Below are 26,134 nucleotides of genomic sequence, written 5' to 3'. Positions count from 1 at the left end.
AGATGAGCCACAAATCATGGGTTCTCCTGACTCTAGGCTCGTATTGTGAGTAGAGATAAAAAAAATAGCTCCTATAAACGTTGCTGCCACAGTGCCTGTATAGAAGTCGCACCTAAAAAAACAAACTGTGCCAAACTATCTTTTGGAGTTGGATGGAGCGGTGAGCAGCCGAGATTCTTGAAAGCTACATCCGGCCCCAATCTTTTGACCAAGTTGTGACATAAAAGTTCTTTAGCGGTAACATGTCAGTTGCCCACTTGTTTAGAGTTGCGTCAAAGTCAACACTAGGCACAAAACTCAATAATTGAGCCTTGTATGTATACATATACTCTGTGGCGGCTACGAGGAACGCCACGAATGGATAAGCAAGCTAAACACCACTGAGAGTATTTACTTGCGAGTTTTGGAAGTTGTGATGGAGACGGAGGTTCCGAGCAGCACCGGAAGCAGATGGTCACGGGTGGCTTCATCCCTCCCTGTCAGGAACGTGCAAGACCTCGCGGCATGTCCTGAAGAGATGACAGCCCAGAATCTCGAAAGGTACATCCGGCCGGACATTGGAGTTCTTGTTGAGAAATCCAGCGAGGTTCCCGTGATCGACCTTGGCAAGCTCTTCAATCCCCGTTTTGTGGAAGAGGAGGCTGCTCGCCTCAGGTTTGCTTGTGAGGATTGGGGATTTTTTCAGGTACGTAGTCAATTTACTTGTGACAAGATGATTCTTAATTATCTGTATAATTTTACGAGAAACGGAGCCCATATAGGTCCTCTTTGGAATGCAAGATTTTTTATGCCCGTGTTTTTCTTACGAAAATAAACTGATTCTTGTGCTCCAAAGAAGCCCCTTATTAACTAGTGTTACCTATGTCAAACTTGTTTCTGATATCATGGTTTATTCACCTCTAGCAGGAGATCCAACAATTTCTGCTCCTTATTAATATCTTGAATTCATCAAGCATGATATGAGATATTAACCTACTAATGTCAACTTCTCCGCCTCTCACAGCTTGTAAATCATGGAATAGCAGACGAGATAATCACAAATATAAGAAGTGACATTCAGAGTTTCTTCCAACTTCCCTTGGAGGTGAAGTGTGCCTATGCACAGGTTCCAGGAAGCCTTCAAGGCTATGGCCAATCGTTTGTTGTGTCGGAAGGTCAAAAACTTGACTGGTGTGACAGGTTTTCCATCATAGCCCAACCGCCTCAGGCCCGTGATATGAAATATTGGCCTACTCAACCTCGTACTTTCAGGTCAGCATGTCTAAACTGCAAGACTGAGTTTAGACCTTTCTCTTTACATATAGTGTTGTACATGATTTAACTATTTAGGACTTTGTTGTGATACCCTTAAATGACTGTGAGGTTCATTTAATTAGATCGGATGATTAGAATCATCTTACTTTCTAGGAGGTAATAGATGAAATAAGTAAAGTTTTAGATATAAAAGATGTTTTCTAGATCTAATTGGTGCATGCATGATCTATTAGATATGATGAATCTTGTAACTTTGCATATAATATAATTTAATTAGAATAAACTAATTAATTTTTGGTGCACTTGTTACTTAGGAACGTATATAATATGGCACGTATATGAAACTTTATGATAGCTACTTGTCTTATTAGATGATCCTCTCAATTATGTATGTAATATGACCAGTTTTTAATTTTAGCATAAAATGTCATCAAGCTTTATACACGACAAACCCGTCACAAATTTATTTCTAGTACCCTGATGTTATTGGTGGATAAATTTAACCTTAGAATGTGGTAAGAGTGATAGTTGTCATTTTTTTTAGCCATGGGAACCAAAAAGAGAAAAGAAAGATGTGACGACATCGCACAAAAGAAAGGGTGCAGCTATGCGCAAGAACAAGGAAGGGGCTGCATGCCCACCCATGCCTCGCATTATAAGATAGATTTGAGTTTTTTTTCTTTTTTAATTAATTAATTAATTGATCTAAAAATCTAAAAAATTATTGGCTTAGTTTATTTGAGATATTAAATCAGCCAACAGTAATTTCAGCTATGACTTTTCAGACCAGCGAACAGGCTTTCCTAGAAAGTTAGCATTGCCCAACTATTTAAGCATGATGTGGTTCTCTCTTTTTATTGTAGCCAACTGGCGATCCTACTATGACCCATTAAGCTCCTAATCTTCTGAGTTAAATATAACTAGCGAACCTAACATAACTTTAGGATCTCCTAACATGGGGTCTTTGAGCATTATTGAACTCTATGACTAGGGCTTGAACTCTATGACTAGGGCTTGATCCACAAGTATTTCCCCCCACGTTAGCTTTATTGAAGGGGTCGCCCGCCCTAAGTCTAGCCCTAAACAAACATAATAGAAGTTGTGCATCAATATCATTGTGTTGTCTAATATGTTTAAATATAATGTTGAATAAAGATAATAAAGAATTACTAGAGCAAAAAATCATGGTGAGTTTTCATGACAAAATAGCATATCCTTTTATGGTAAAATACATAGGATCAAACATGTTGAAACATAGGATGAGTCAAACTACCTACCCTCAGTTTTAATAAGAGCGACATTCACAACTGAACAATCCCCATGCACTTGAATGTGTGTCATTGAATTCAGTAGTAATAATATGCATTTATTATTTTTTGTGATGCTAGGAAATCTATTAATGACTACTCTTCTGAGTTGATGAAAATTATTGGTTCTGTTGTTCACTTCATTGCTAAAGCATTAAATATTGATCTCAAACTGATGGACGACAAATATGTGTCTCAAGTTTTGAGGATGAATTACTACCCTCCATGCATGACCATGGCTGAAAAGGTATTGGGCTTGTCACCACATTCAGATGCATCTTTTCTAACTATCCTTTTAGAAATTAATTCAGTTGAAGGCCTTCAAATTAAAAGGCACAATGCATGGATCACAGTGAAACCAAATCCTAAAGCATTGCTGGTGAATGTGGGTGACTTTCTTGAGGTATGAAATCTTTTTAGAAAATTATGTCTGTCAAAGATATTCTTACTAGATGATGTATTCTCTTCTTAAATTACTTATGGAATTGTAGAAAAATATTAACCACTATTTCATAAATATATTACAACTTAAATAAAATATAATCTTCTATTCACACTTTTTTAGACATTAATGCATGTTTACTTTAAATATACAGGGTAATGCATCTTGCAAAAACAATGTTTATGTGTGCTGCATTTAAGTTGTGCCTACCGGTTTGTTCATAATTTATTTTTCTAGTAATGTTTTGTCTACAACCTTGTGTTGAACGTCAGAAAATGCTTCCATCACTAAAAGATCACCCTAATGTGAAGGCGTGGGAATGGATTGAAACCCATGTCCATATCAATGGGATACATGGCATATCCATATATGAGGATTTAAGAGACAAATCTAGTCAAGTGAAATTAAAGCTACAGAATGTCCAATCCAATATAGTCACCTCAAGTTTGAAGTCCATTCAATTATCCAGTTAACCAACAGCTTTGGGTGTGTTCGGTTGTATCCATATGGCTGCATCATATACCTTGGTTGAGTGGAAACACGCTGAGTGGATGTAGTGACCTAAAGAAGAGTGTTTAGTTGGCTGCATGAGCATAAGTGTGCAGTGAGGTAGAAGGATAACAAGATAAGGATGTCAATCACTTTGTTGTCAGTGGCCATCTAGGGTGAGACATTGATGGATGTAGCACCATTCAACTCCATTTGTTACTATTCGCAAAAAAAAAACTCCATTTATTACTCATCTTGCCTATTCCCGATTCTACTCCCATGTCCACCACGCAAATGGGAGATTTCTAAACCTCTATCTCTAGACTCCAATTTCCTCCAACCTCATGTAACATTTGGAAAGAGGTTTGGGCTATAGGCCCTAATTATATTTTACAATATAGTGCATTATATTTATTTAGATATATGATTACTTCTTGAATAATAAATGATGAACCAACTTGCTATCACATTCGTCTTATTTTGTTTATTGGATGTCTGTAGATTATGTCAAATGGAAAGTACAAGAGTGTTGAACACAGGGTGACAATAAATGCCAATCAAGAACGGTTAACCATATCAGCATTTCATTTTCCATCACTTGATGGAGTAGTTGCACCTATGACAACCATTACAGAAGAGAGGATCCTGTACAAGACAATGGGAGTAGAAGAGTATTTAAAAATCTTTATGTCAAACAAACTGGAAGGCAAGAGCGCATTGGATCATGCAAAGTTATCATAAAAGAATGAAGAGTTCTACTAGGTGGGTCAAAGCGGTTGCTTGTAAGGAATTAAATCTATACAAAGATACGCAACTCTTCTATGTGTTACAGAAAATATAAATATTGGTTTATCTCTATATATTTTCTTCATTCTATAAAAGGACATCTTCCTGTCTAGCGTTAATGGCTCATGTTAATCAAGACTTTTATATTGTTGTTGCATACAACAGAAACATCAATCTCATACACCTTTTATCATTATGGTACATTTAGAAGTGATAGTGGTAACACATCACCACTGTATGTTGGTAACATAAACTGATAATCCATCTAAGAAGAACCAAATAATGGTATTAAATGTTACTCCCTCTATTTCAAATTATAAGACGTTCTAGCTTTTCTAGATCATTCCTTTTACTATGTATCTAGATATGGTGTATATTTAAGTGCATAGTAAAAGTTATGTATCCAGAAAAGTCGAAAAGTCTTATAATTTGAAATGGAGGAGGTACCAATATCGGTTCATATAACTTCAATGACGCCTTAGAAAAAATTGATACTATTTAGGTATCATGTGAATAAAATGATCGAGTTTGATGAAGTTGATCGTGATAGCATTTGATAACACTTCCTATACATTACACCAGGCTAATAAATAAAATAAACAATATCAATCCTTTTAAAAGTCATTGACCGCACTACTACAGAAAAAAATTTTCCGAGACGTCTGAAAAAGGGGCTCGGAGGCGGGCAAACAATTCAACCGCCTCGATTAATGCTTGGAACTAACCGAGGTGGTCATTTTTATTAACTGTGGCAGTAACAAATAACCGCCTCACAAAATCGATTTACCGAGGCGGTCGTATTAAGACAACCATCTCCAAAAATGGTTTATTTTCTGATGTGATCACCTTATAACAATCGTCTCCATAAATCTATTTTTGGAGGCGGTTACGATACGAGGCATGCCTCTATAAATAATAGTCCATCAGGCAGCCCGTCTTGGCCCATACATGCTGATTGTATATATAATGGACTTTAGGATTTCATCGCCACTCTCCAGCCGTGCCCCCCAACTCCCAATCGCACCCCTCCCCTCGCCCTCCCCGTCCCACACCGTGCCCCTCCCTCACCTCACCCCGGCCCTCCCTATCCCTCACCCGCCTTTCCCTCTCCCTCTCCCTTAGAAACTCCTCCCGCCTCTCCCTCTACGGTGCAGCGCGGTTCTTCCCGCCTCTCTCTCTCAGGGCGGCACGGCGGTACGAGGTCGAGGTGGTGTGGCTGGGCGGTGCGACGACACGGGGCTGGGCGGTCAAGGCTAGGAGGCGTGTGGAGCGGGCACGCGTGGCCAAGTGGCATGAGGATGGGCAATTGCGAGGCTGGGCGGCACATGGAGGTAGTCAACTCTCCCCATCTTCCTTTCTCTTCCTCTCTTCATCTCCTCACTCTTCCCTCCCTCTCCTTCTCCGGCGAGCAACACCCGGATCTGGCATGGAGGTGAGGAGGAGGCCAGCGTGGAGGTGACCAACGAGTGGATCCAGAGCAAGGGGCAAGGGCCAATGGATATGACAAGGAGGCGAGGGGGCGGCATGGAAGTGATAGTGGCATCCTGCGTCACCGAATCTAGCTAGTGGGCTCAAGAACGGGCTCGCTGGTGGGCTGGTAACAGGCTCACCAGTGGGGTCCAGATTTTTTTTATCAATTAACCGAGACGGGCGTTGTAAGTAGCCCGCCTCGGTTAATTGATTAACCGAGGTGGTCAAAGCAACCGCCTCCGTTATTCATGGATTAACCGTGACATTTCAATGGAGGCGATTGCCTTTGACCGCCTCAGATAATGAAAAGCGTCATCTCGGTTAAGCTTATTGTAGTTGTGTTAGTTGATTACTTTTTCTCCATGACTCCTAGACTCAAGATGTATCATGGCCCTGTTTGTTTTACCCTGCGTATTGCATATTGTTACAGTCTATAATATCAGGAAAAGTAAATTGTTTGATTATTGCAATCTGAAACTTTTTTCAGCCTGTAAGCTGAAATAAATTAAGGGCCTGCAAGCTGAAATAAATTGTTTGGCGAGGGGAGGTTGGAAAGGCCATCAGAAGGCTGCTAGAAGAAGATGAGGGAGTTGAGATCAGGGCAAGAGCAAAGGTTTTGAAGGACAAGATGCAGATGTGCCTTGAGAGTACTGGGTCTTCTCAACAGGCTGCTGATAAACTCGTGGATCACATACTTTCCCTTTGAGTTTTTCTTTATAGAATTTTCGAGATCACGACTTCACGTGTTTTTCATTAAGAAGAAGAGCCGAAAGAAACGGCGGGTAACCGATACAAAGAGTTCGCAAGTAATCCAAGGATTACCATTGAAACCCAGAACACAAACAAAAGCAAGAAACATGAGGGGGGAACCTCCACCTAACAACCCCAACAGCTAAGCCAAAAACAAGAAGAAAACCCAACCCCCAGGTAGCCAGCAGTGTTCGGAGCCGCAACAGATAAGTGGCAACTGACGGCCATGCATCCGTCCCCACCTCTGCAACCTCAACGACCAGCCCAGTCGGAGACGCGTCCTCAGTGGCAAAGCGAACCAACCGACGGCCAAGCATCCGTCTCCACCTCAGCAATCTCGACGACCAACCAGCCGGAGACGCGTCGTCAGTGGCAAAGCAACCAACCGACGGCCAAGCATCCGTCCCCACCTCAGCAGCCTCAACGACCCACCTGCCGGAGATGCATCCTTGGTGGCAAAGCAACGCACCTCAGCGGCAAAGCATCCGCCGGAAATACCTCGGTGGCAAAGCATCCACCGGAAAGAGCACAACTGCAGCTACAACAAACACTAGCCAGCAAAACCTAAGAGGAGAGCAGTCTGTCCATGGTTTCAGCTGAATAAATTAACGACTGGTGTTTTATCTGTTGTTTGTTTTCATTTTGTATAGTAAATATGCACAAAATGAACATCACCAAACTGTTCAAGCATACAAAACTTCCATGAAACAAATAGATTTGGTCAACAATAAAGATCAGTTAGTTAGATGACATGATCATGTATAATTTCTTAGAGGCTGGTGCATTTTTTGTGTGGAAAATCATATGATTTTTCTTCTTGTGATAAGCACTCTTTGTCCTTGAAAGCAACAATAGCTAGCAAATGATGTTTAGTACTAAAGATGGAGAATCCATTCCACATCCAGCAAATGATGCCTATTGATATTATATAAGCTGACAGCTGACAAATAATAGATGATGTTTTTGACATTTTCTATGTCTTCGAGAAGCAATTTTTCACAATGATTTTTCTGTCAACATATTGTTACAGTAGTGTCTAATAAATGTAATTCATGATGAATCACACATATCAATTTTTATCTCCAAATAAACTAAAATCCTGAGAGCTATGAGTGGACAAATTCTTAATAGCTTGATTGGATTTTTGTCAAAGCATCATATATTTCTCAAAAGTACATCCAAATAAACTATATGAAGCGATTAGTAGCTAAAGTCTAACACACTGAAACAGATAATAAAATCTATACATGAGTATTATGATAGAATATAAGCAAACAATAGAAAACAAAGACTAAAAAAAGACATACTGGTTTTAGATTTATATGTACATTTCTAATACCTATATCATTTAAAATTACTGGGCTAGTCACCCTTGTTCTAAAAGATGCTTAATCTTAACAAAAACCTGATGAACAGATGTTAACCATACATTTCAGAGACAAACACAAGAACTGCATATTTATCTAAGCTAAGATGATTATTAGGTTGAAAACAGAAGACGTGTCCACAGCATGCGTTTTAGCAAGGATTAATCAGTGCAAGGCAAGAAACGAGACTAACAGAATTAACAAAGTCTTCAACAAGGCTGAAATCAGCAGTTCCAACTTCTGAAATGTTTTTCAAGACATCAGACAAAGGATAACGTTCATTCATCACAGACGAACGCGTAAAGGTTTGTTCATTCAATCACAGATCATGACACAAATGTTGATCCAAACAAACTAATAATAAGATGATAGCGCTAGCGATGTGTATGGTCGAAACTTGACTCCATTCTAGGAATCATATACCATGTGACATGATGAGGCCTCTGAGGTTGCAGGTGAGCTGCTTCTCATTCTCGTGCTTGGGTTCGTCATCGTCATCGTCAGACCAGTCTCCCAGCGTCAAATAAGGCCTGCGTCAATCGAACAGCCAGCACAAATGAGGGATCCAACACAGTTCAAATGCAATGGGAGAAAAACAAAATGAGAATAATCGAAATCGATGGACTATATATGCTCTGTGCCTCACTCTGCAACGTCGTCAAGGTTTTCCGGTGGGATGTTGGGGAGTAGCCCCTGCAGCATTCGCATCATCTGCTCCCTGTAATACATCATCCCGCGTGAGTAGATCGACATCAACCTGATTCCACCCAACTTGACGCTGCCCGGCCTGCCGACGTCGATGACGATGCGCTCAGCGTACTGGTTGCGCCATCCCAAGAGACGCAGCCTCGGCGCACGCAGCGAGAATGATTTGTAGTCTGTGGTGGCTCCAGCTCCACAGTCAATTTCGAACTCTATCAGCTCCGGTGCGTCGATGGTGATGACTCCGTACGGCGCCTCGGTGGATCGGCCGTGCGGTGCGACATCGACAGAGTCCATGTCAAGGAACCTGAGCCGCGGCAGGCGGATGTCCACACGGGCTTGTCTGATCTCGCAGCTGAACAAGTTCAGTTCTTCCAGAAGCGGACACCAGGCGCCCGGCGCGAACGGGGCCTCGACGGTGATGTCCTTGAGGCCCAGGGAGACCAGGGACGGGAGGCGCGGCCACTCGGCAACCACCGCGTAGTCGAGGCGGAGCTTCTGCAGGGCGTTGGCGCCTGGCCCGGCGATGGCGGGTGCGAGGTGGCGCCAGGTGACGACCTCCAGCTCGCGCGCCGCGGGGGGTAGGTCGAGCGTCCATGCGTTCCGCGCCTTGGCATCGATGTCGACCAAGGGTGACACGAAGCGGATCACGCGCGCGTCCGCGAGCGCGATGATGCGGGCGGCGTGGCGCCTCATGGGGGGGTCGTCGATGTCGGAGACGAGCCGGAGGGTGTCCACCTTGGACGAGGACGCCTCGAGCGCGCGGCGGCCGAGCGCGACGCGGACGGCCAGGATCGAGTCCTCGTCCAGGAGGCCGCGGGCGGACTGCGCCTCGTCGAAGTAGATGTCCCGGAAGGAGAGGAATGCGTTGAGGTAGATCTCGACGACGGGCGTGTAGAGGTGGATGTGGCGCCACGCCCGGGACAGCACCGTCAGCCGCACGGCCTCGTCGAACGAGAGGAGGGAGGCGATCTGCGCGCGGAGCTCGAGCGGCAGCGCGGTGATGCGGTCGCCGCCGCTGGAGCCAGAGCCAGCGGCAGTCCGTGCCTTCTTGCGCTTGCTCCCGCTGCGCCGATCCATCTTCTTCTCAACCGGCGCCGCCTGGGCTGCCTGTCTTCTCCCTTTCGTCTCCGGTCGATGGAGATCGGGGATCGGGAATGAGGGTAGTTTCAGAAATTGGAACGTCTCGGCCGCAGTTTTGGAGGGAAAGAGCGAGCCCCTTGCAACCGTTCCCGCCACTGCGTGACAAAGCCCACAAGACGCGTGCAAATAGGCAATGGGGACGGTTCTTTTGAGTCAAAACTGTTTTAAGATAGACCACCACACCAAAAAAGAGTATAAAGAAGGAAATATATATTGCTAGGTTATAAGATGATGATCGACATAGTGAAACAAGTCAATTATACCCTATAAAAAAATCAATTGAACAACACAAAAAAATATTATTTCACCTATTTTTAATCATAATATTGTGTTTTTTCTACTGAATCTTTCTCTTATATATCAATATCTTCTATCTATAAAGAGAGAAAATTTCAGTTTGCCAAATTTTTTTCTGTCTCGGTGCCGACTCGGCCTAACTGGGCTTCCGTCCGTCTGGATGATGGAATCGTGGCTTCCGATTGGAGAGAGGAAAAAAGAATAAAAGTTTTTTTAATTCCCAATATAAAATCTCCTTTATATATTACAGCACATTGAGATTAAAGAAATTATAGGGGCCTAAATACAAAATATTTATTCTATTAATTTACTTTTCTTTTATTATTTCAATCGGCTTAAAATTGATAAATATATAGTGATTTATAGAAAAATTTAAAAATTACAAAACAAAATTTGTTTAGCTCCACATATGTAGATCCATGCAGTAAACAAAAAATATCATAATTTTTATTTTATCTTTTTTTGCTGGAGATGCTTGCATATGCTTTTTAGTGTAAATACCCTGATGAACAAAAAAGTCACATAGTATGGAACCAAATTTTATAAAAATAGAATGGCAAGCTTTATGTCATAAGCTGCGGCATGCATTCCAATCCGAACAACTAAACACCAAATTCCTCTTAAAATTACATTGTGCTTAAAACAAACCTGAGATGATGAACAGTTCACAGCAGCATTGATGTTAGTGGAAGCAGTAGTAGAAACTATCCTTAAAACACCAATTATTCCCATCCGTCTATACTTCATGTCTGGATTACTAACCTGCAAGGTAAGAAGCAGGCAACTGCACCTCATTGTAGCTGAGCTCACGGAGAAGAAGACAGATGCGCAATGCCTGATGCCTTTGTTGGACAGGATTCAGATTTTTCAGAGCAGCACCACAAGGCTTTCCTTGCGCTTCCAAGCAGAGCAGCTGCTAATCCTGGCATATTGGCATTACTATTTGCCTAATCTGCACATTTGAAATGGTGATCTAGCTGAATATCATTTTGCGTATCTGAAGTCTGAACGCGTGTGAAAGCGGGCAAGCAGCACCGGGATAATGGATATCACACCAGAAAGGGATTATCTAATCTAGGCCACTGGTCCAAGAGAACAAATTAGGGGGCAAAAATTCTCTGCGACGTAGCTAGCACACTGCACCCACAGCACATGCTGTGCTGACCGCCGACACAGCAGCGTGTTTTCTCCCTCGCTCGCTCTAATTTCAGTTCTTAGCAAGTCAGCCGGCATATCGCAGGGGCTTGAATATGCAGTGTCAAATGTCCGCGTGGTCGGGTCGTGAGCAACGCACATTGTGGTCAGATTCAGAGGCGGAGGCAATGACGGAGCCAGAAAAAAATTATAGCTGGGCGAGTTCTAACACGAAGATAAACGAAAAAGCTTATGGCACAAATCGCACAGTATTCATCGACTGCGATTGTAAAAAATATAGCCAAAAAACTAGAATCGCAAAAGTTATTGTCAAAAAGGCGGACGAACAACATAATATGTTGCCTCAAATTTGCAAAATAAATTAAATAACTGGCAAAGCTGCTGCCCCTGCCAAGTTCCGCTTCTCCTCCCTCCATCGTTCCTAGCGATGGCAGTGAGCGGATGAGCAGTGTGCCGCGCTAGCGCCTAGCAGCGGCCGGCGAGGGTGGCGGCGAGCGCGTGGCTGGTTCCTTGCAGCGGGCGGCGGAGTGAGCCTCGTCTTCTTCGATACTCAGTGCTTGCGGCTCGCTCTCGCTCGACGCCAGTGGTCTTCTTGCGGCGGAGCGGCCTCTCCTCGGTAGCCCGGTAGCCGAAGCTAAGGAATTAGAGGGGGTTTGGGGTTCTTGGACGATGCCGTTGGTAGCTGGGGCGGCCGCCCCACCCCGCCGCTAGGGTGGCTCCGTCATTGGGCGGAGGCGAGTGCGAGCAGGGCAGCGATGGTGATGGTGAGGCCGAGCAGGAGATGGCGGCCGCGACTCCGGCTCGGGCGGAGCGGATCTCATGCTCGCTCGCGTCCTCCGCTCTGCCCGCGTCCTCTCTAGGCACCCGAGGATGGCCGACAGCGGCGATGACGCTGAGGAGGTAGCGGCCGTCCTCATTGTGCAGGAAGAGGTTGCCAGGGATGAGGGAGGTGAACGCGTCGTCGTCACCTGACTCCGCGACGCAGAAAATCAGCACCTTCTCCAACGAGGTGTAGCGCAAGTACGATAGGAGGCAATACCTTTCTTCCTTTCTCATGGTAATTTCTTCCTTTCTCGGTCTTGCGGCGATGGCGGCGTCTCGCGCTGGTCGCATGCGTGGATGGAGCGACGGGCGGACAAATTATTTTCTTTCCTTTTCTCGCTCGCCTATTGCACAACATGGGAGGTGGGATCGCATGGGATGGCAGATGGATGAACCAAAACAATTGTTGCACCAAAAAGTGTCCACTCTTTAGTCTTTTTAGTTGTGAGAGAAATTGATCGACTGAAATTGATAAATGCGTAGTAATTCATAGAAAAACTAAAAATTACAAAACAAATTTTGTTCAGCTCCACATATGTAGATCAATGCAGTAAACAAAAAATATCAAAAATTTTAATATATTTTTTCTGAAGATGCTTGCCTATGTTTTTAGTGTAAAATTGAAATTATAGTTATCTTGCTCCAATTATTTTGAAAATTTTATGGTAGCCTATTTAATGTGATGCTTGCTTTGTGGTAAAAGTTTTAGCACCATTTCTGCATATCTCACTAATTTACTAATTTACCTAAATTTATGCTTGAGGATGCTTACACTACCTTTGCACGATGTGTTGTTATGTCATATGAACACTTCATAAGCGCATGTATTCATAATCTACATACATTTAACTGATATATCATATTTCATAGAAATCTAATCTAAATAAAAAAAAGTTAACAACAAACTTCTCATGTTTTAATATAATACTAAGCTATATTTAGAGATAATATTAGACTAAGATAAGGTTTGACTGATTTCTATTTTTATTATTAAATAAATATGTCTTCAAGCTATATATTATTGTAGATAATATTAGAGTAAGATAAGATTTGACTAATTTCTATTTTTATTATTAAATAAATATGTCTTCAAGCTACATATTATTGTAAATATTAACTATCTAATACCATAGATGTCATGGTTATTAATAAAATAGTAGACTTTAAATTTTATAAAAAGAATAAATGTAAATAGATATGTAACATTATGTCATCACTTTCTATGGCCATTTAATATTTTTCTCCCGTTGCAACGCATGGGCATATTTCCTAGTACTAAATAATATAAAAAATATTGAAAAGTATTGAGACATATACTTCATGTATATATTTATCATATTTACAAGATGTCGTTATATTGCGCCCCACCCCACCCCACCTCCCTCGAATCAAAAGTTTGGGCTCCGCTTCTGATTCCCATAATCCAATCACAAGATTATGTGAATCCACTTGTCCACATATCCTACTATTGTTTGGAGATAACAGGTGTGAAACGTTTTAACCACATATATAATCTTTGGCTATAATATAGTATTCCAAATATACATGATTTTTAATCCAAAATCCATATTCTGCAATCACTATCTATAATTTAAATTCTCATAACCGTAACTTCGCAAATCAATATATATGGCCTTGCCAGTGTGGCAAAATACATATTCACCGATTAGGCGCTAGAATTAGGCCTTGTTTAGTTCACCCAAAAACCAAAATATTTTAAAGAGTAAAATACAAACCAGGTTCTTAAACTTTTTATGGGGTGTCACCTCAGTCCATAAACTTTCAAAGTATGTCATTCTCGTGCTTAAACTCTATTTGGGTCTCAAATCAGCTCGTTAAGGATCCATTAGCAACCAAAGCCCATCGCCGTAATGCAATTAGGCCCCTACCTTGAATCGTCGATTCACTTCTAATCCTTCACCTTTCGTATTCCTCACGTCGCACACGTACCAGCAGGTCTCCTCCTCCACGCCAGCCTGCGTGGCGGCGGCGTCGCGATGCCAGCGCCCGCGGTAGTCGAACATGGCGTTGAAGGCGCCCGAGGGGATCTTGCTGCCTGCCAGCAACAGTGACCGGTTCACCTGCTCCGCCATCTGCGCGAAGGGGGGCACGTCGGAGCAGAACCGCGCGCGCTCGCCCTTGTCGGCGACGACACCGGCCAGCGCGCCCGCCATGACGGCGCTGCCGGGGAACGCCAGGTCCCGCGGGGATGTCCCGGTCCCGGCGGCGTCGAGGTCCACGAGCCGGCCACCGGCCTTTGCGCGGCCTAGGCGGAGATCCCCTATGAGGTCGTAGCTGCACCCGACCGCGCCCACGGCCGCCTCCGCCGCGTCCTGCGCGGTCATGCGCGCGCCCCTGGAGCCATCGCGCCGTTCCTCCGCCGCGCTCCGCCTCCCGCTCCCGCGCCTCCTCGGCCCCTCCGCCTCCATCCTCGGCGCTGCCTCCCGCCACCGCGCTGCCGCCGCCACAGCCTCTGGTATGGACAAAACCCGTAGCGAGCTGATTTGAGACCCAAATAGAGTTTAAGCACGGGAATGACATACTTTGAAAGTTTATGGACCGGGGTGACACCTCATAAAAAGTTTAAGGACCGGGTTTGTATTTTACTCTATTTTAAAGATTTCCAGTTACATTGAATTTTTTCGCGCGTGCATGAAGCATTAAATATAGACGAAAATAAAAACTAATTGCACAGTTTAACTGTAAATCGTGAGACGAATCTTTTGATCCTAGTTAGTCCATAATTGGACAATATTTGCCACAAACAAACGAAAGTGCTACAGTAGCGAAATCCAAAATCTTTTCGCATCTAAACAAGACCTTATTAGATTATCCATCCAACATGAACATCCCAAATTAAACCTAAAACAATACCAGGTTAAGTTGTAGGGAATGACAGCTTTGTACTAAAAAAACTTTTAATTTTCATTTTGGATTACAAGGTTTCAATCTTTTCATCTGTCCTATCTATAACTCTTATAAAGTTAAACCCTACTAGATGAATTCTCTCTTCATGCAAGGTATCCACATCATTTCCCACTAAGTGGCCCACTAAATATTTTATCTCTTCATACAAGGTGCCCACATCATTCCCCACTAAGTCCATGTCATCCATATTAATTACAAAAAATGACCATGTCATCTATATCATGTGAAATACTTTAAATCTTTAATCTATTAACATACAAGTCATGTACATACATTATTTGTTTCATCACCAATTAATTCCTCTATAATGTAACTAAATATTAGTTTTTGTTCTATTAGCTTAGCAATTTTTTACTAGATCTAATACAATAAAATACACACAAGTCAAATTCATATGTATACATATATAATAGACTGAATATCATATAGTAATGCTATGTATATAATGATTTATTTTTTAAAAATTCCCGCAGCAACGCGTGGAGAATTCGTCTAGTTTAACGTAAAGTAAAACCAGTACCATAATTCACACGAAATCATTATCATATAATCCAATCAATATCTTATTACGCTATTGCTTGAGGATCTCCAATAATAAACTCTTGGTCATCCTTCTAGGAAAATCCAAACATGCTTGGTACGATCACTCGATCACAGTCGATCATAACAAAGGCTAAGAACAAAGTAGTTGCAGCAAAAACACGGAAATACATGGCCTCGGCACTACAAAGGTCTTGTTTAGTTAGGCCTTGTTTAGTTCACCCCAAAAACCAAAATTTTTTTAAGATTCTCCGTCACATCGAATCTTGCGGCACATATATGGAGCAGTAAATACAGACAAAAATAAAAACTAATTGCACAGTTTACCTGTAAATCACGAGATGAATCTTTTAAGCCTAGTTACTTTATGATTGGATAATATTTGTCAAATAAAAACGAAAGTGCTACAGTTCCGAAAACTGAAAAGTTTTCGGAACTAAACAAGGCCTTAAAAAAATTCGGATTTCGCTACTGTAGCACTTTTATTTTTATTTGACAAATATTATCCAATCATAAACTAACTAGGATCAAAAGATTTGTTTCACGATTTACAGATAAACTGTGTAATTAGTTTTTATTTTCATCTATATTTAATGCTTTATGTATGTGCCGTAAGATTCGATGTGACGGGAATCTTGAAAACGTTTTAGATTTCGGAGTGAACTAAACAAGGCCATCAAAACCAACTATATCGAGCACCAGATTCATGACCTGCACTAGCGACCGTACCATCGTCCCATCAAAATCTACATTGATGTGACTAGAACACAATTAAGGCTTTGTTTAGTTTTGAGAAGCGAAAAGTTTTCGCTACTCGTAGCATTTTCGTTGGTTTGTGACAAATATTATCGAATCATGGACTAAGGGCAACCATAATGTTGAGAGAAAGTAGTCCATAGGGAATAAAATACTCTCTATCAGCTAACTGAAACATTGTGGAGGTAGTCTATATAGCAGTCTATAACAAAAGCTATCCATAACACTATGGACTACCCATAAGCAATAAAGAAATGTTATTTTCTCTCTCCATGCTCTCTCTCTTGTGTCATGATACATAAGATGGTTGAAAAGAATAATTTGTAATCTCTAGTGGACCCTACCTTATGGACTACTTTGTTGGCTGAACATTGTGAGTAAAAAATAATAGCTATGGACTACTTATGTAGGCCCCATGTATATGGACTACTTGGTCCATATACATTGAGGTTGCTCTAACTAGGATCAAAAGATTCGTCTCGTGATTTACAACTGTGTAATTAGTTTTTATTTTCGTCTATATTTAATGTTTCATGCATGTGCCACAAGATTCGATGTGATGGAGAATCTTGAAAACTTTTTGGTTTTCAGGGTGAACTAAACAAACCTAAGTTCAAGAACAAATGAACAATATATGGACACTAACTATACTTTTCTTTTAATCAAGAATCCGGATTACCCTGGTGCTCTATATTTGAATAGTGTACTTTTCGGCATGGTAAACACAAAACAGATTTTACTGGGGTACAGCACTGCATCAGCGCGCTGCAGGCAAATGGTACACAGAGCTATAGACTTTATTGGAGCACGTACTCCTAGCTATAGCTAGTAGCATTACACTAGCAAGCAAGCATGCATTATTGTACTGGTGGTGAACTATCTACTGCTTGCTGTCTTCGTGCTGTCTGCTGAGAAGAACAACCCAACAACTCGCGACTCGTGACACACAAAACACGCTGGCTCCTCTAGTCCTGCAATCCACTGCCGTTGCAGTACTGCCCTCACGCACATGGACATGCTGCATGCTCAAGATCACAGCATGAGCGCCCACTTCTGGGTAGGAGTGGGACTCCCATTGCCGGCCTTCGACACGACGACCTGCCCGCCGCTAGCACCACCCTTTGATGCTCCGACGACCTCCAAGACCCTCCCGGTGCCGGTGTTGAAGATGGTGCCGTCGTTGCGGAACACCCAGCGCTCGCAAGCCGACCCCGCCCAGTCGCAGTACTTCACCCTGACACGCCCGCTGGCGCCGTCTGCGGCCAGGCACTGCCACTGGAGGAGCAGCCACGCGGGCGGGCGGATGGAGCCGTCGGGGTAGATCGACCACCGCACGCCGCCGTTGCCGCAGGCGGCGACCGACACCGCCCCGGCGGTGTCCGCCTGCAGGCAGAGGTCGCGGAACCCGACGATGGCGGCGTCCAGCGGCGCGGTGTCGTTGGTCGGCGTCCACGACTGCCCCGTCCCGCGGTCGTCCCGTCGCACCGTCAGCCCCGCGAAGAGCGTCGACGACGTCACGGCCAGCACCAGCCCGCCGCCGCCGGACGACGACGACCCCTTGAGCGCGATGGTGCCGTCCACGCGCACCTCCCAGACGACGCGCCCCGTCGGGACGCGCGGCGGGCAGTCGTCGATCACCACGCGCGCGCCCGCCGTGTCGCTCCTGCTGGCCGCCAGGCACTTGCCGTTGGACCGGATGGTGCCGTCTCGCTTCAGCGTCCAGAGCTGGTTCACGTCGCCGTTGGACTTGCAGCTCCATAGCTGCACCTGCTTGCCGTTGTAGTAGACGCCGTAGGGCACGTCCACGCACCTCCCTTCCGGACCGACCAGCCGCACCGTCGGCTCGGCCTGGCCGCACGACGTCGTCGCCGCCGCCGCCGCCGGCGAACTGCCCAGCTGCATCTGCATGTCCTCCTCATCCGGCGGCGGCTGTTGCACGACGGACCTCATGAGCAAGGGAAGCCGCTGGTCCGCCGCCGCCGCCTCCGTCGTCGTCGTCATCTTCTTCTTGCAGCCTGCGTTCTCAAGGAAGGAGACGAGGGGCACGGCACGACGCACGTTGTCCACCAGCATCCACTCGCCGTTGCTCCGCTGAAGAGCCACCGGAGCGGCGAAGGCGCCCTGGTAGGACTCCTGGACGGCGGCGGAGAGGTCCGGCCAGCTCTCCTGAAGCCCGCGCAGGCTCCCGTCGTTGGACACGCCGTTGCCGTCCCACATGCCGGCGCTCATCCGCCGCTCCACGTACGGGAACGTGGCCGCGGTCGCGACCATCACGTCGCAGGCGGCGAGGCCCCGGCTCAGGTCCTCCTTCGTCGCGTTCCCCGTCGGGAACAGGAACAGCGACGAGATAGCCTCGTCGAGATCCTCCACCCGCCATGCGGACACCTCGGGGACGGCGACGTCGACGGTCGGAGGACCTCCCCATGGATACGAGCTCCGGTAACAGGTCACCGACGACAACGTGTGGCCTGAGCCTGATCTCTTGACGAGGCACGAGAAGTTCCCTGCTTCGTAGCCGGCGATGTAGGCGCCGGAGATGTCCATCTTCAAGCTCACGGAACGACCGGCCTTGTTCACCAGAGTGATGTTTAGAGACGCTTCCAGCGCGAGCGGGTCGTCTTCGCTGACCAGCACGGGGATCCCGCCGCTGGTGTTGGTGCCGGCCGCCTCGGCGGCTGTGCTCACCAGGCCAGCACGAACGGAAGCGATGAAGCTCTTGTACTTGTCGGGGGTCGCCGACGCCGTGCTGAAGTTCACTTTTATTATGTACTCTGCTTTCAGAGCTGCTGCTGCTGCACCCACATCTTGAGATGACGAAGAAGCGAGACAGAGCCATGGTGCTATCAGGCTCACCATCAGGATGATGATTGGTTGCGTCCCTCCTTTCATCATCATCATCATCATCTATCAAACATTATAATCAAAATACCTTAGTACATGGTTGCGTCTCAAGGATTATGTTATACTCATAAACATAATAAAATAAATCAGTAGTTCTTCTGTCACAGAATATAGGTATTTTTGTTGTGGAAATGATTTCGAAATAATAACGTATATAGTTGTGGTCAGTTGATAGAATCAATATTAATGTTTTGGCAGATTTTCTATTCACGTCACCTTCCATTTTCTCACTGAAGCACGGCAATGCTAAAAGGAGTAGCTCACTAAAAAGCAATGCGAACAAGAAGGGTAAAATATGAAGAGTGGTCATAAGTCATAACAAAGATAATACCTTGAGGAAGTGTTGAGGTGCTCATGTACATATTTCTGATACCAACAAAGATGGCCATAAGGGCTTAATTATATATTTTTTAACTGTAGTGAGTATTAACCTTGTCATCACTGTTGTGTGCAAGGTATAGTTTGTTTAAGTAACAAACAGTGAAGCACCTCATGGATACGGAGTCGATTCAGTGAGATCCAATATCTTTGCTACGTAGTAATGTAATAAAAGACAATCAAATTTAATAAACATTCAATGAGACAACAGTATTATTAATTATTGTGCTCTTTTCACTACGGGAGTACTAGCTCTCTCTTCTTTTTAGCATACATTCACGTTTGATTTAATAAATTTATAAATATTGGAGGGGAGCAGAGCACAGCCACTGGACAGAAAAAGATGAGTCAGAGGATTAGTGCCCTAGAAAAGAATTTAGAGGACTAATACCGCTTGCTGCCTGGAGGCTCAGGAGGAGGATCCACACTCCAGAGCGCCGGCTATGCTAATACAGAGTCTTTTGATGATACTTTGATTGGGGAATGGATGGATCGTCCGTTGCCATCTCCTCCCTTTTTATAGCCTGCGAACGGGCGCTTGCTAGAGGCCGCGTCACCCGATGGCCCATGCCGGGGAAGCCCCAGCTGCAATTGCATCACTGGCTTGTTACAAAACGGTACGGATATTTTCCGACCGTATTCGAGACCGAATTTGTTTAGAGAGGTTTAGATCTGTCCATATTCGAGTCCGAATATTCAACATCCGGTACCGTATCCGTATCCGAATACTTAAATCGTATATTTGTGATGTCGACATCCAATCATATCTTATCCGACATGGTTGATATTATCCGTATTCGAATCCGAATCCGACCAAAAATATGAAAACAAATATGATATGAGTGATATCCGTATTCGAATCCGAATCCGACCAAAAATATGAAAACAAATATGATATGAGTGATGCGAGCACTGGCAGACGGCCAGACCAACAACGTGTGTCACGTGCTTTCGCCGGACGGACGAGTGGGCCATGCGGGCACATGCATGGCAGCATGGGTACGTCTAGGTACGTGTCGACGAACACGACGATTCCCCCGGCCCGCGACAGACTCGGCGAGAAACACGACGACCGTACGTGCGGGCAGTCCCGCGCGTCCACACGCACATCATAGGCTAGGGCCATGTTTAATTTCTAAAATATTTTATAAAATTTTTCTCGTTCTCCATGCATATATAACTAAATATAGATAAAAAAATAAATAATTTAAAAGACAGATGTTTTTGAGTCTAGTTAGTTTATGATTGTAGTACTATTTCTATTTTGCAAAAAATTTTGGAAGGGTTTAATTTGAATTTTTTTCAAAATGAATATTGTAGTATTTTTATTTGTATTTTATAAATATTGTTCAATCATATATTAATTAGGTTTAAAAGTTTTGTCTCGTAAATTATAGGTAAACTGTGTAATTATTTTTTATATACGTTTATATTTAATACTTCATACATATATCTAAAGATTTCAATTAATAGAGAATCTAAAAGGTTTTACAAAATTATTTGAGAAACAAGGCTAAGGGTGACACGGCATCGATCAGAGCCTCAGAGGTCAGTCCTGTCGCTGTGCCTAGCCATGTGCCCCACGCCTGCACACGAGTTCTAAAAAAAAATTTGCATAAAATTTTCAGATTCTCAATCGTATCGAATCTTGTAATCCATACGTAGGGCATTAAATATAGTTAAAAATAATAACTAATTGTATAGTTTATCTGTAATCTGCGAGACGAAATTTTTTAGTCTAGTTAGTCTATGAATAGACAATATTTGTCAAATACAAACGAAAATGCTACAGTATCCATTTTGCAAAATTTTTTGAAAGTAAACAAGGCCTTAGTTTTTAAAAAGTTTTGCAAAAAAATTCAGATTTTCCGTTACATCGAATCTTGCGGTGCATGCATAGAGCATTAAATATAAATAAAAATAATAACTAACTACACAGTTTATTTGTAATTTGCGAGATAAATCTTTTGAACCTAAGTAGTCTATGATTAGATAATATTTGTCAAATACAAACGAAAATGCTATGGTATCCATTTTGCAAAATTTTTTGAACGCGCATGGTGACACATCAGATTGCTGTATGCTAGAAAACTGTACTAGTTGGTTTGTCCTAAACCAAACGTTGCAATCTTTAATTAATTATTTTTAAAAATCCTTATAGTTTTATAATATATGAATCATATATTATGATAGTATTTCTCATAATAAATCTAATAATATAAAGTTTATTACATAAAATTATATAGATTTTTTAAAACTAATGATCAAAGATACATAATCAGGACAAAATAAATGTGACACTTACAATACAAAGGGAGTTAAGACAGATCAATGTTGTTGGCAAATTTACCTCTATAAAGTGATCGGACGTTCCTTTTTCCAATGCACCGTACAGTACAGTCTCTCGAGCCAAAACGAGCGGAGAAAAGAGCGCCTCTAGAAAATAATATAATTATAGAATGAGAATTTTTACAATGGTTGTCGAAAAATAGACGGCTCATAAGCACCGATCCGACGGCTAAAAAGGTAGAGGAACCAAGAGGAACCAATTGAAGAGGCACTAAGTGCATAGTAAATGGTGGGACCATATGCACTGAGTGCTTACTAAAATTGGTGGGATCAGTCCTTAAAAAAAAGATGAGATAATTCTATTTTTGAATTTTTTTTATATAATGAAGGATAGAATAGTAAATGTATAATAGAAAAACAATGTATGATTAGTATAAGGACGACTAAAGTAGTATAGATATTTCTCAGATCGTGACCACATCATCAGCCACTCTCGTCTCTCTTCTCCGTCCTCACCAAGTCTGTGCTCCGACGGCGCCGGCCGCCAGAGCGAGGGCCGGCGCAAGGTTGGCGCTGCGGCGGCCAGGGCACGCAATCCGTCATCAGATCCCTGCGAACCGCGGCATAGCGTTGGAGGCGAGAATGGGCCCGACGGCGTCCGTGCTCCAGTTGGCGCGCGGCGGCAAGGTGCGCTCGCGGACATGGCCGTCTGAGGTGGAGGAGGCGAGGGAGAGGGCGAGGTAGGGCTGCGGCAGTGCGCGATAGATCCGGCGAAGGGGGTGGAGGAGGTGACATTCAGGCGAGGAGGCGTTTGTGCTCCTGTTTGCGGCGTCGGCGGCCGTCCCAGCTGCTAGGAGGGTGCGGCCGGGCGGGTCGTCTCCGGCAGGGCGTACAAGGAGTACCACCTCGGGGTACTTCATCTGGCTGCAGAGTAGGGTCGAGGACTCGCAGATCTGGGCCAAGATCCACAGCTCGCTCCAGGACGACGAGGTCTGCCAGAAGCTCGCGGCCAGGAAGAAGACGGTCGCCCAGTTCGTCAACAGCAACCTCTCTCTGATCCAGGTACATACAACGATTCGTGTAGTTCATTGAGTGTGGCTGTAGTTACTGCTACAGGTCGAAAAAGCAATTTCTGACTTCATTGCATGGTTGATTCAACAATCGGTATTGTATTGGCATGAATGTGTTAACCTCTATTTGGTTGATTGAACTCATTAGAATTATTTGACATCATAATGCAAGCACTATCAGTATGGAAGTTGGAGAAAGCATTTGTGATTGAATACACTATCATTTACCAGGAAAATAAAAGCACCTATGTGATTCACGAGAGCATGGGACCCTTCCCCAGTTGAAGTGTATTTAGTCTAAAAAACATCTGTTCACAGGAAAATAGCAAACTTCCCATCGCCTGAATGACTAGAACATAGTTTTTCTCTTAGGATGTAAATAGCTCTCTTCTGAAATTTTTATCTCTGAGGATGTAAAAAGCTCTCTTGTGAAATTTTAAATATCTAGCATTAATTGTCTATTAATGAGATATGATGACTTGCTAAGCATAGTCTTCCTTTTTAAATCGCTTGATGCTTCGAGAGGATGACACGTGGGCAAGGAGCGGGCGATGCGTCTGCTGACGGGCGAGAGACATGTAATAGTACTGATAAAGATCAAAAAGTAGCAATGCTTAACAATATAACTTCCAGTTAAAGTTTTAAGTCCACTGATTTGAAGCTATAAGCTTATTTGTCTATCCAAACTAATACAAATGTAACTATGACCACACCTTACAGCATAACAGCATAACGCTCGCGTTCATCATTTCGCTGGACTGGTTGAATGTCAAAAGAGGCATCCGACGATTCTTCATCGTCAGTGTCATCAGGAACCTTCAATTACAAATTAAAATGGTCATTAATGAAAGAGATATGACTTACAAACAATCAAACAGAGAGATTATGCTTGTGAATGCATACAGTCCTAGAGCAAAATTATTTAGCCATATTATAGGACAACGGACAACGCAAAGCCGTGGGTAACATCAAAGCAGGGCCTTGAAATTTCAATTACCTTCCTAACAAGCCGAGCCGAGCTGGAAAAAAATCTGCCACAAGCCCCTCTTCCAGGCACATGCAAGGGGTCCAACACATTACTGAACGCTATAGAATCAACATCCGGGGCTTGTGGCAGCACCGGACCATACCTCTTGCTTCCGTTATCTCCTCCATTTGGCAAGTTCATAGCAGCTTCATCCTCTAGAACGCGCTTCAACCGCTCATATGATTCAGATGAGCGAGATGCTGCGAAGGATGCAGCGTGACTGATATTGCGTAGCTCACGGTACCTCTGTAGGCTATCGGAATAGTCGTACATGGTGCTGTTCCTATTTGGAGGAAATGCATTCTTTGCGCCCATTGTCCACCTTTTCAAAACACAACAGTCTGGAAGCTTGTCTTCATGTCGATGGCCCAACACAAAGAAGATGTGTGAGCAGGGGGTTCCAATCGATTGTAACTTACGACAAGAACAAGAAATTTCCTTCAGATTGCCTTCATCACAAAATTCACATTTGACGAAGTACATCATGTCTCCTTTATCCTTCCTGCCGACAATATACTCACTCATATTATCACCATCCTCAATCTCAATCAAAAAACACTTCTTGGCTGCTTTTATGCTGAACTGCACCATGGCGAAAACTGTTGGAGTGAACGATTTCACGGCTTCTAGCTCAATAATTGAAGCATCTGGATCTGTGCATACCTCAGATTGCAATGCATCGGTGTCCAGCTTTGCCTCATTTGCGCGCAGCCCTGAAAGGCAATGGTCCACATGACGTACCATGTCAAGCAGTGTCATTTTACGATCTAGACGCATATGAATCCTAGAGTTTAGGCTCTCACTCCTTTGGTTGCTCCTCAGTCCTAAGTAGCACTTACCAGCATGATACGAAGCACACCAGATTTCCCTCGTATCATACATCTGATACAACCATGACTCCTTATTTGTAACCTTATGCTTATCCAAAAATTGCAACCATTTTGTCTCAGTCTCTTCTATGGGCCAACAGTCATAAAGGAAACTCCTGAATTCATCTTTCACAACATCATCTTTAACATTGCGCACAATGTTCTGCTCAATATGCCATATGCAGAGCCTATGCGATGAATTCGGCCACACCAACCTGATTGCTCTCTGCATAGCAAGGTCCCCATCAGTGATCACGGAGACCGGATGCTTCTGAATCATGGCCTCAGAAAATGTACGTAGCATCCACACATATGACTCAATATTCTCATGAGAAATAATTCCACACCCAAAAATAACTGTGCTTCGATGGTGATTCACCCCAACAAAAGGAACAAGGGGTAGGTTGTACCGATTAGTTTTGTAGGTGCTATCAAATACAACGACATCACCAAAAGCTTCATAATCAAGCAGACATTGACTGTCACACCAGAATAGGCCCTTTAGGTGTCCTTCCCCATCAACCATGTACTCAAAAAAGAAATCAGGATCTCTGCGCTGAAGTTCCGTCAAGTAGCTAATGACCGTTTGAGTGTCACCGGCAGCAATTGTCTTCGCCTTATAGCGGTGGCAGAAATTATACAAGTCCCTTGTTGTACACCCAACCTTATCATACCCACCATACCGCATTTCCAAAATATCCATTATCTTGTGTTTGCGCACCCCAGAACTCTCCATCTCCACAATCTCAGCTTTGAGCTCGTCGCTGATTCTTCTATGTGAACGCAATAGATAAGTGAGATCTGCTGGCGCCATCGGATGGTTATGTTCATCGATGAAATCCTTCACATACCACTGCCCTGTGATCTGATCTCGTGCAATCACAAATTTAGCAAGACACCCAACACGGGTAATATTCCGCGGCTTCCGCTTCTTAATCGCCCTCTTCAGCTGCTTCTCTTCACGGAAACCTTGACGACTGCAAACGAACTTCCGAAGGGTCATCTCATTATGGCCATTGTCCCACTCACAATAGCTTCTCCTCACACTAAAACCTTTCTCTGAACCGTAGTTGTTATAGAACTGAAATCCTTCTTCTTCATTAGCAAACATCTTCCTAACAATTTCATTGTACTCTAGCAATGACTCAAGATCCGGCATTTCCTCCTATATCCATCAATTGGTAGTGTAAGAAAGGTGAAAAGTGATTGGGCTCCGAGAAATATCTAGGTAACACATAATTCAATAAAAATAATGCAGTAAACTAATTCTGTGAGAAATAATTCAACTGAGTGTGCAGATTGGCAAATAAAGCAACAACTAACACATATATGTGCACTCCTAAGTTATACGAGATATGTTGTTATCCAGACGACCAAAAGCATCGGGCCTAG

At 43.6% G+C, this 26,134-nt stretch overlaps 3 protein-coding genes across 3 annotated transcripts; 1 reads left to right on the top strand and 2 right to left on the bottom strand.

The window, feature by feature from the left end:
* On the top strand, window positions 323-4,390 carry LOC8069148 (S-norcoclaurine synthase 1). Its single transcript, XM_002461692.2, has 4 exons — window positions 323-685; window positions 1,004-1,251; window positions 2,643-2,964; window positions 3,994-4,390. The coding sequence occupies exons 1-4, from the start codon at window positions 416-418 to the stop codon at window positions 4,231-4,233; spliced, it is 1,080 nt and encodes a 359-aa protein (XP_002461737.1). The 5' UTR covers window positions 323-415; the 3' UTR covers window positions 4,234-4,390.
* LOC8069145 (ricin) lies at window positions 16,898-19,976 on the bottom strand. The gene is made up of 2 exons (XM_002459548.2): window positions 19,879-19,976; window positions 16,898-19,112 (listed from the first exon to the last, which is right to left on the bottom strand). The coding sequence occupies exon 2, from the start codon at window positions 19,110-19,112 to the stop codon at window positions 17,241-17,243; it is 1,872 nt and encodes a 623-aa protein (XP_002459593.1). The 5' UTR covers window positions 19,879-19,976; the 3' UTR covers window positions 16,898-17,240.
* Window positions 22,379-25,730, bottom strand: LOC8081789 (protein FAR1-RELATED SEQUENCE 5). The gene is made up of 3 exons (XM_002459547.2): window positions 23,844-25,730; window positions 23,565-23,662; window positions 22,379-22,829 (listed from the first exon to the last, which is right to left on the bottom strand). Exons 1-3 carry the CDS (start codon window positions 25,554-25,556, stop codon window positions 22,379-22,381), a joined length of 2,262 nt encoding a protein of 753 aa, XP_002459592.2. The 5' UTR covers window positions 25,557-25,730.

This window comes from Sorghum bicolor, chromosome 2 (assembly GCF_000003195.3).
Source record: "Sorghum bicolor cultivar BTx623 chromosome 2, Sorghum_bicolor_NCBIv3, whole genome shotgun sequence".
NCBI lineage: Eukaryota > Viridiplantae > Streptophyta > Magnoliopsida > Poales > Poaceae > Sorghum > Sorghum bicolor.
The sequence above is the reverse complement of the archived record's forward strand: the minus strand, read 5'-3'. Positions and strand labels throughout refer to the sequence as shown.

Coding starts and splice junctions, on each gene's coding strand:
- LOC8069148 (XM_002461692.2), top strand. CDS start 416: ATGGAGACGGAGGTTCCGAGCAGCACCGGAAGCAGATGGTCACGGGTG. Junction 686..1,003: donor AGGATTGGGGATTTTTTCAG/GTACGTAGTCAA, acceptor CGCCTCTCACAG/CTTGTAAATCATGGAATAGC. Junction 1,252..2,642: donor ACTCAACCTCGTACTTTCAG/GTCAGCATGTCT, acceptor TTGTGATGCTAG/GAAATCTATTAATGACTACT.
- LOC8069145 (XM_002459548.2), bottom strand. CDS start 19,112: ATGATGATGATGATGATGAAAGGAGGGACGCAACCAATCATCATCCTG.
- LOC8081789 (XM_002459547.2), bottom strand. CDS start 25,556: ATGGCGCCAGCAGATCTCACTTATCTATTGCGTTCACATAGAAGAATC. Junction 23,663..23,843: donor CGGCTCGGCTTGTTAGGAAG/GTAATTGAAATT, acceptor TTGTAATTGAAG/GTTCCTGATGACACTGACGA. Junction 22,830..23,564: donor GAGCGTTATGCTGTTATGCT/GTAAGGTGTGGT, acceptor TACCTGGATCAG/AGAGAGGTTGCTGTTGACGA.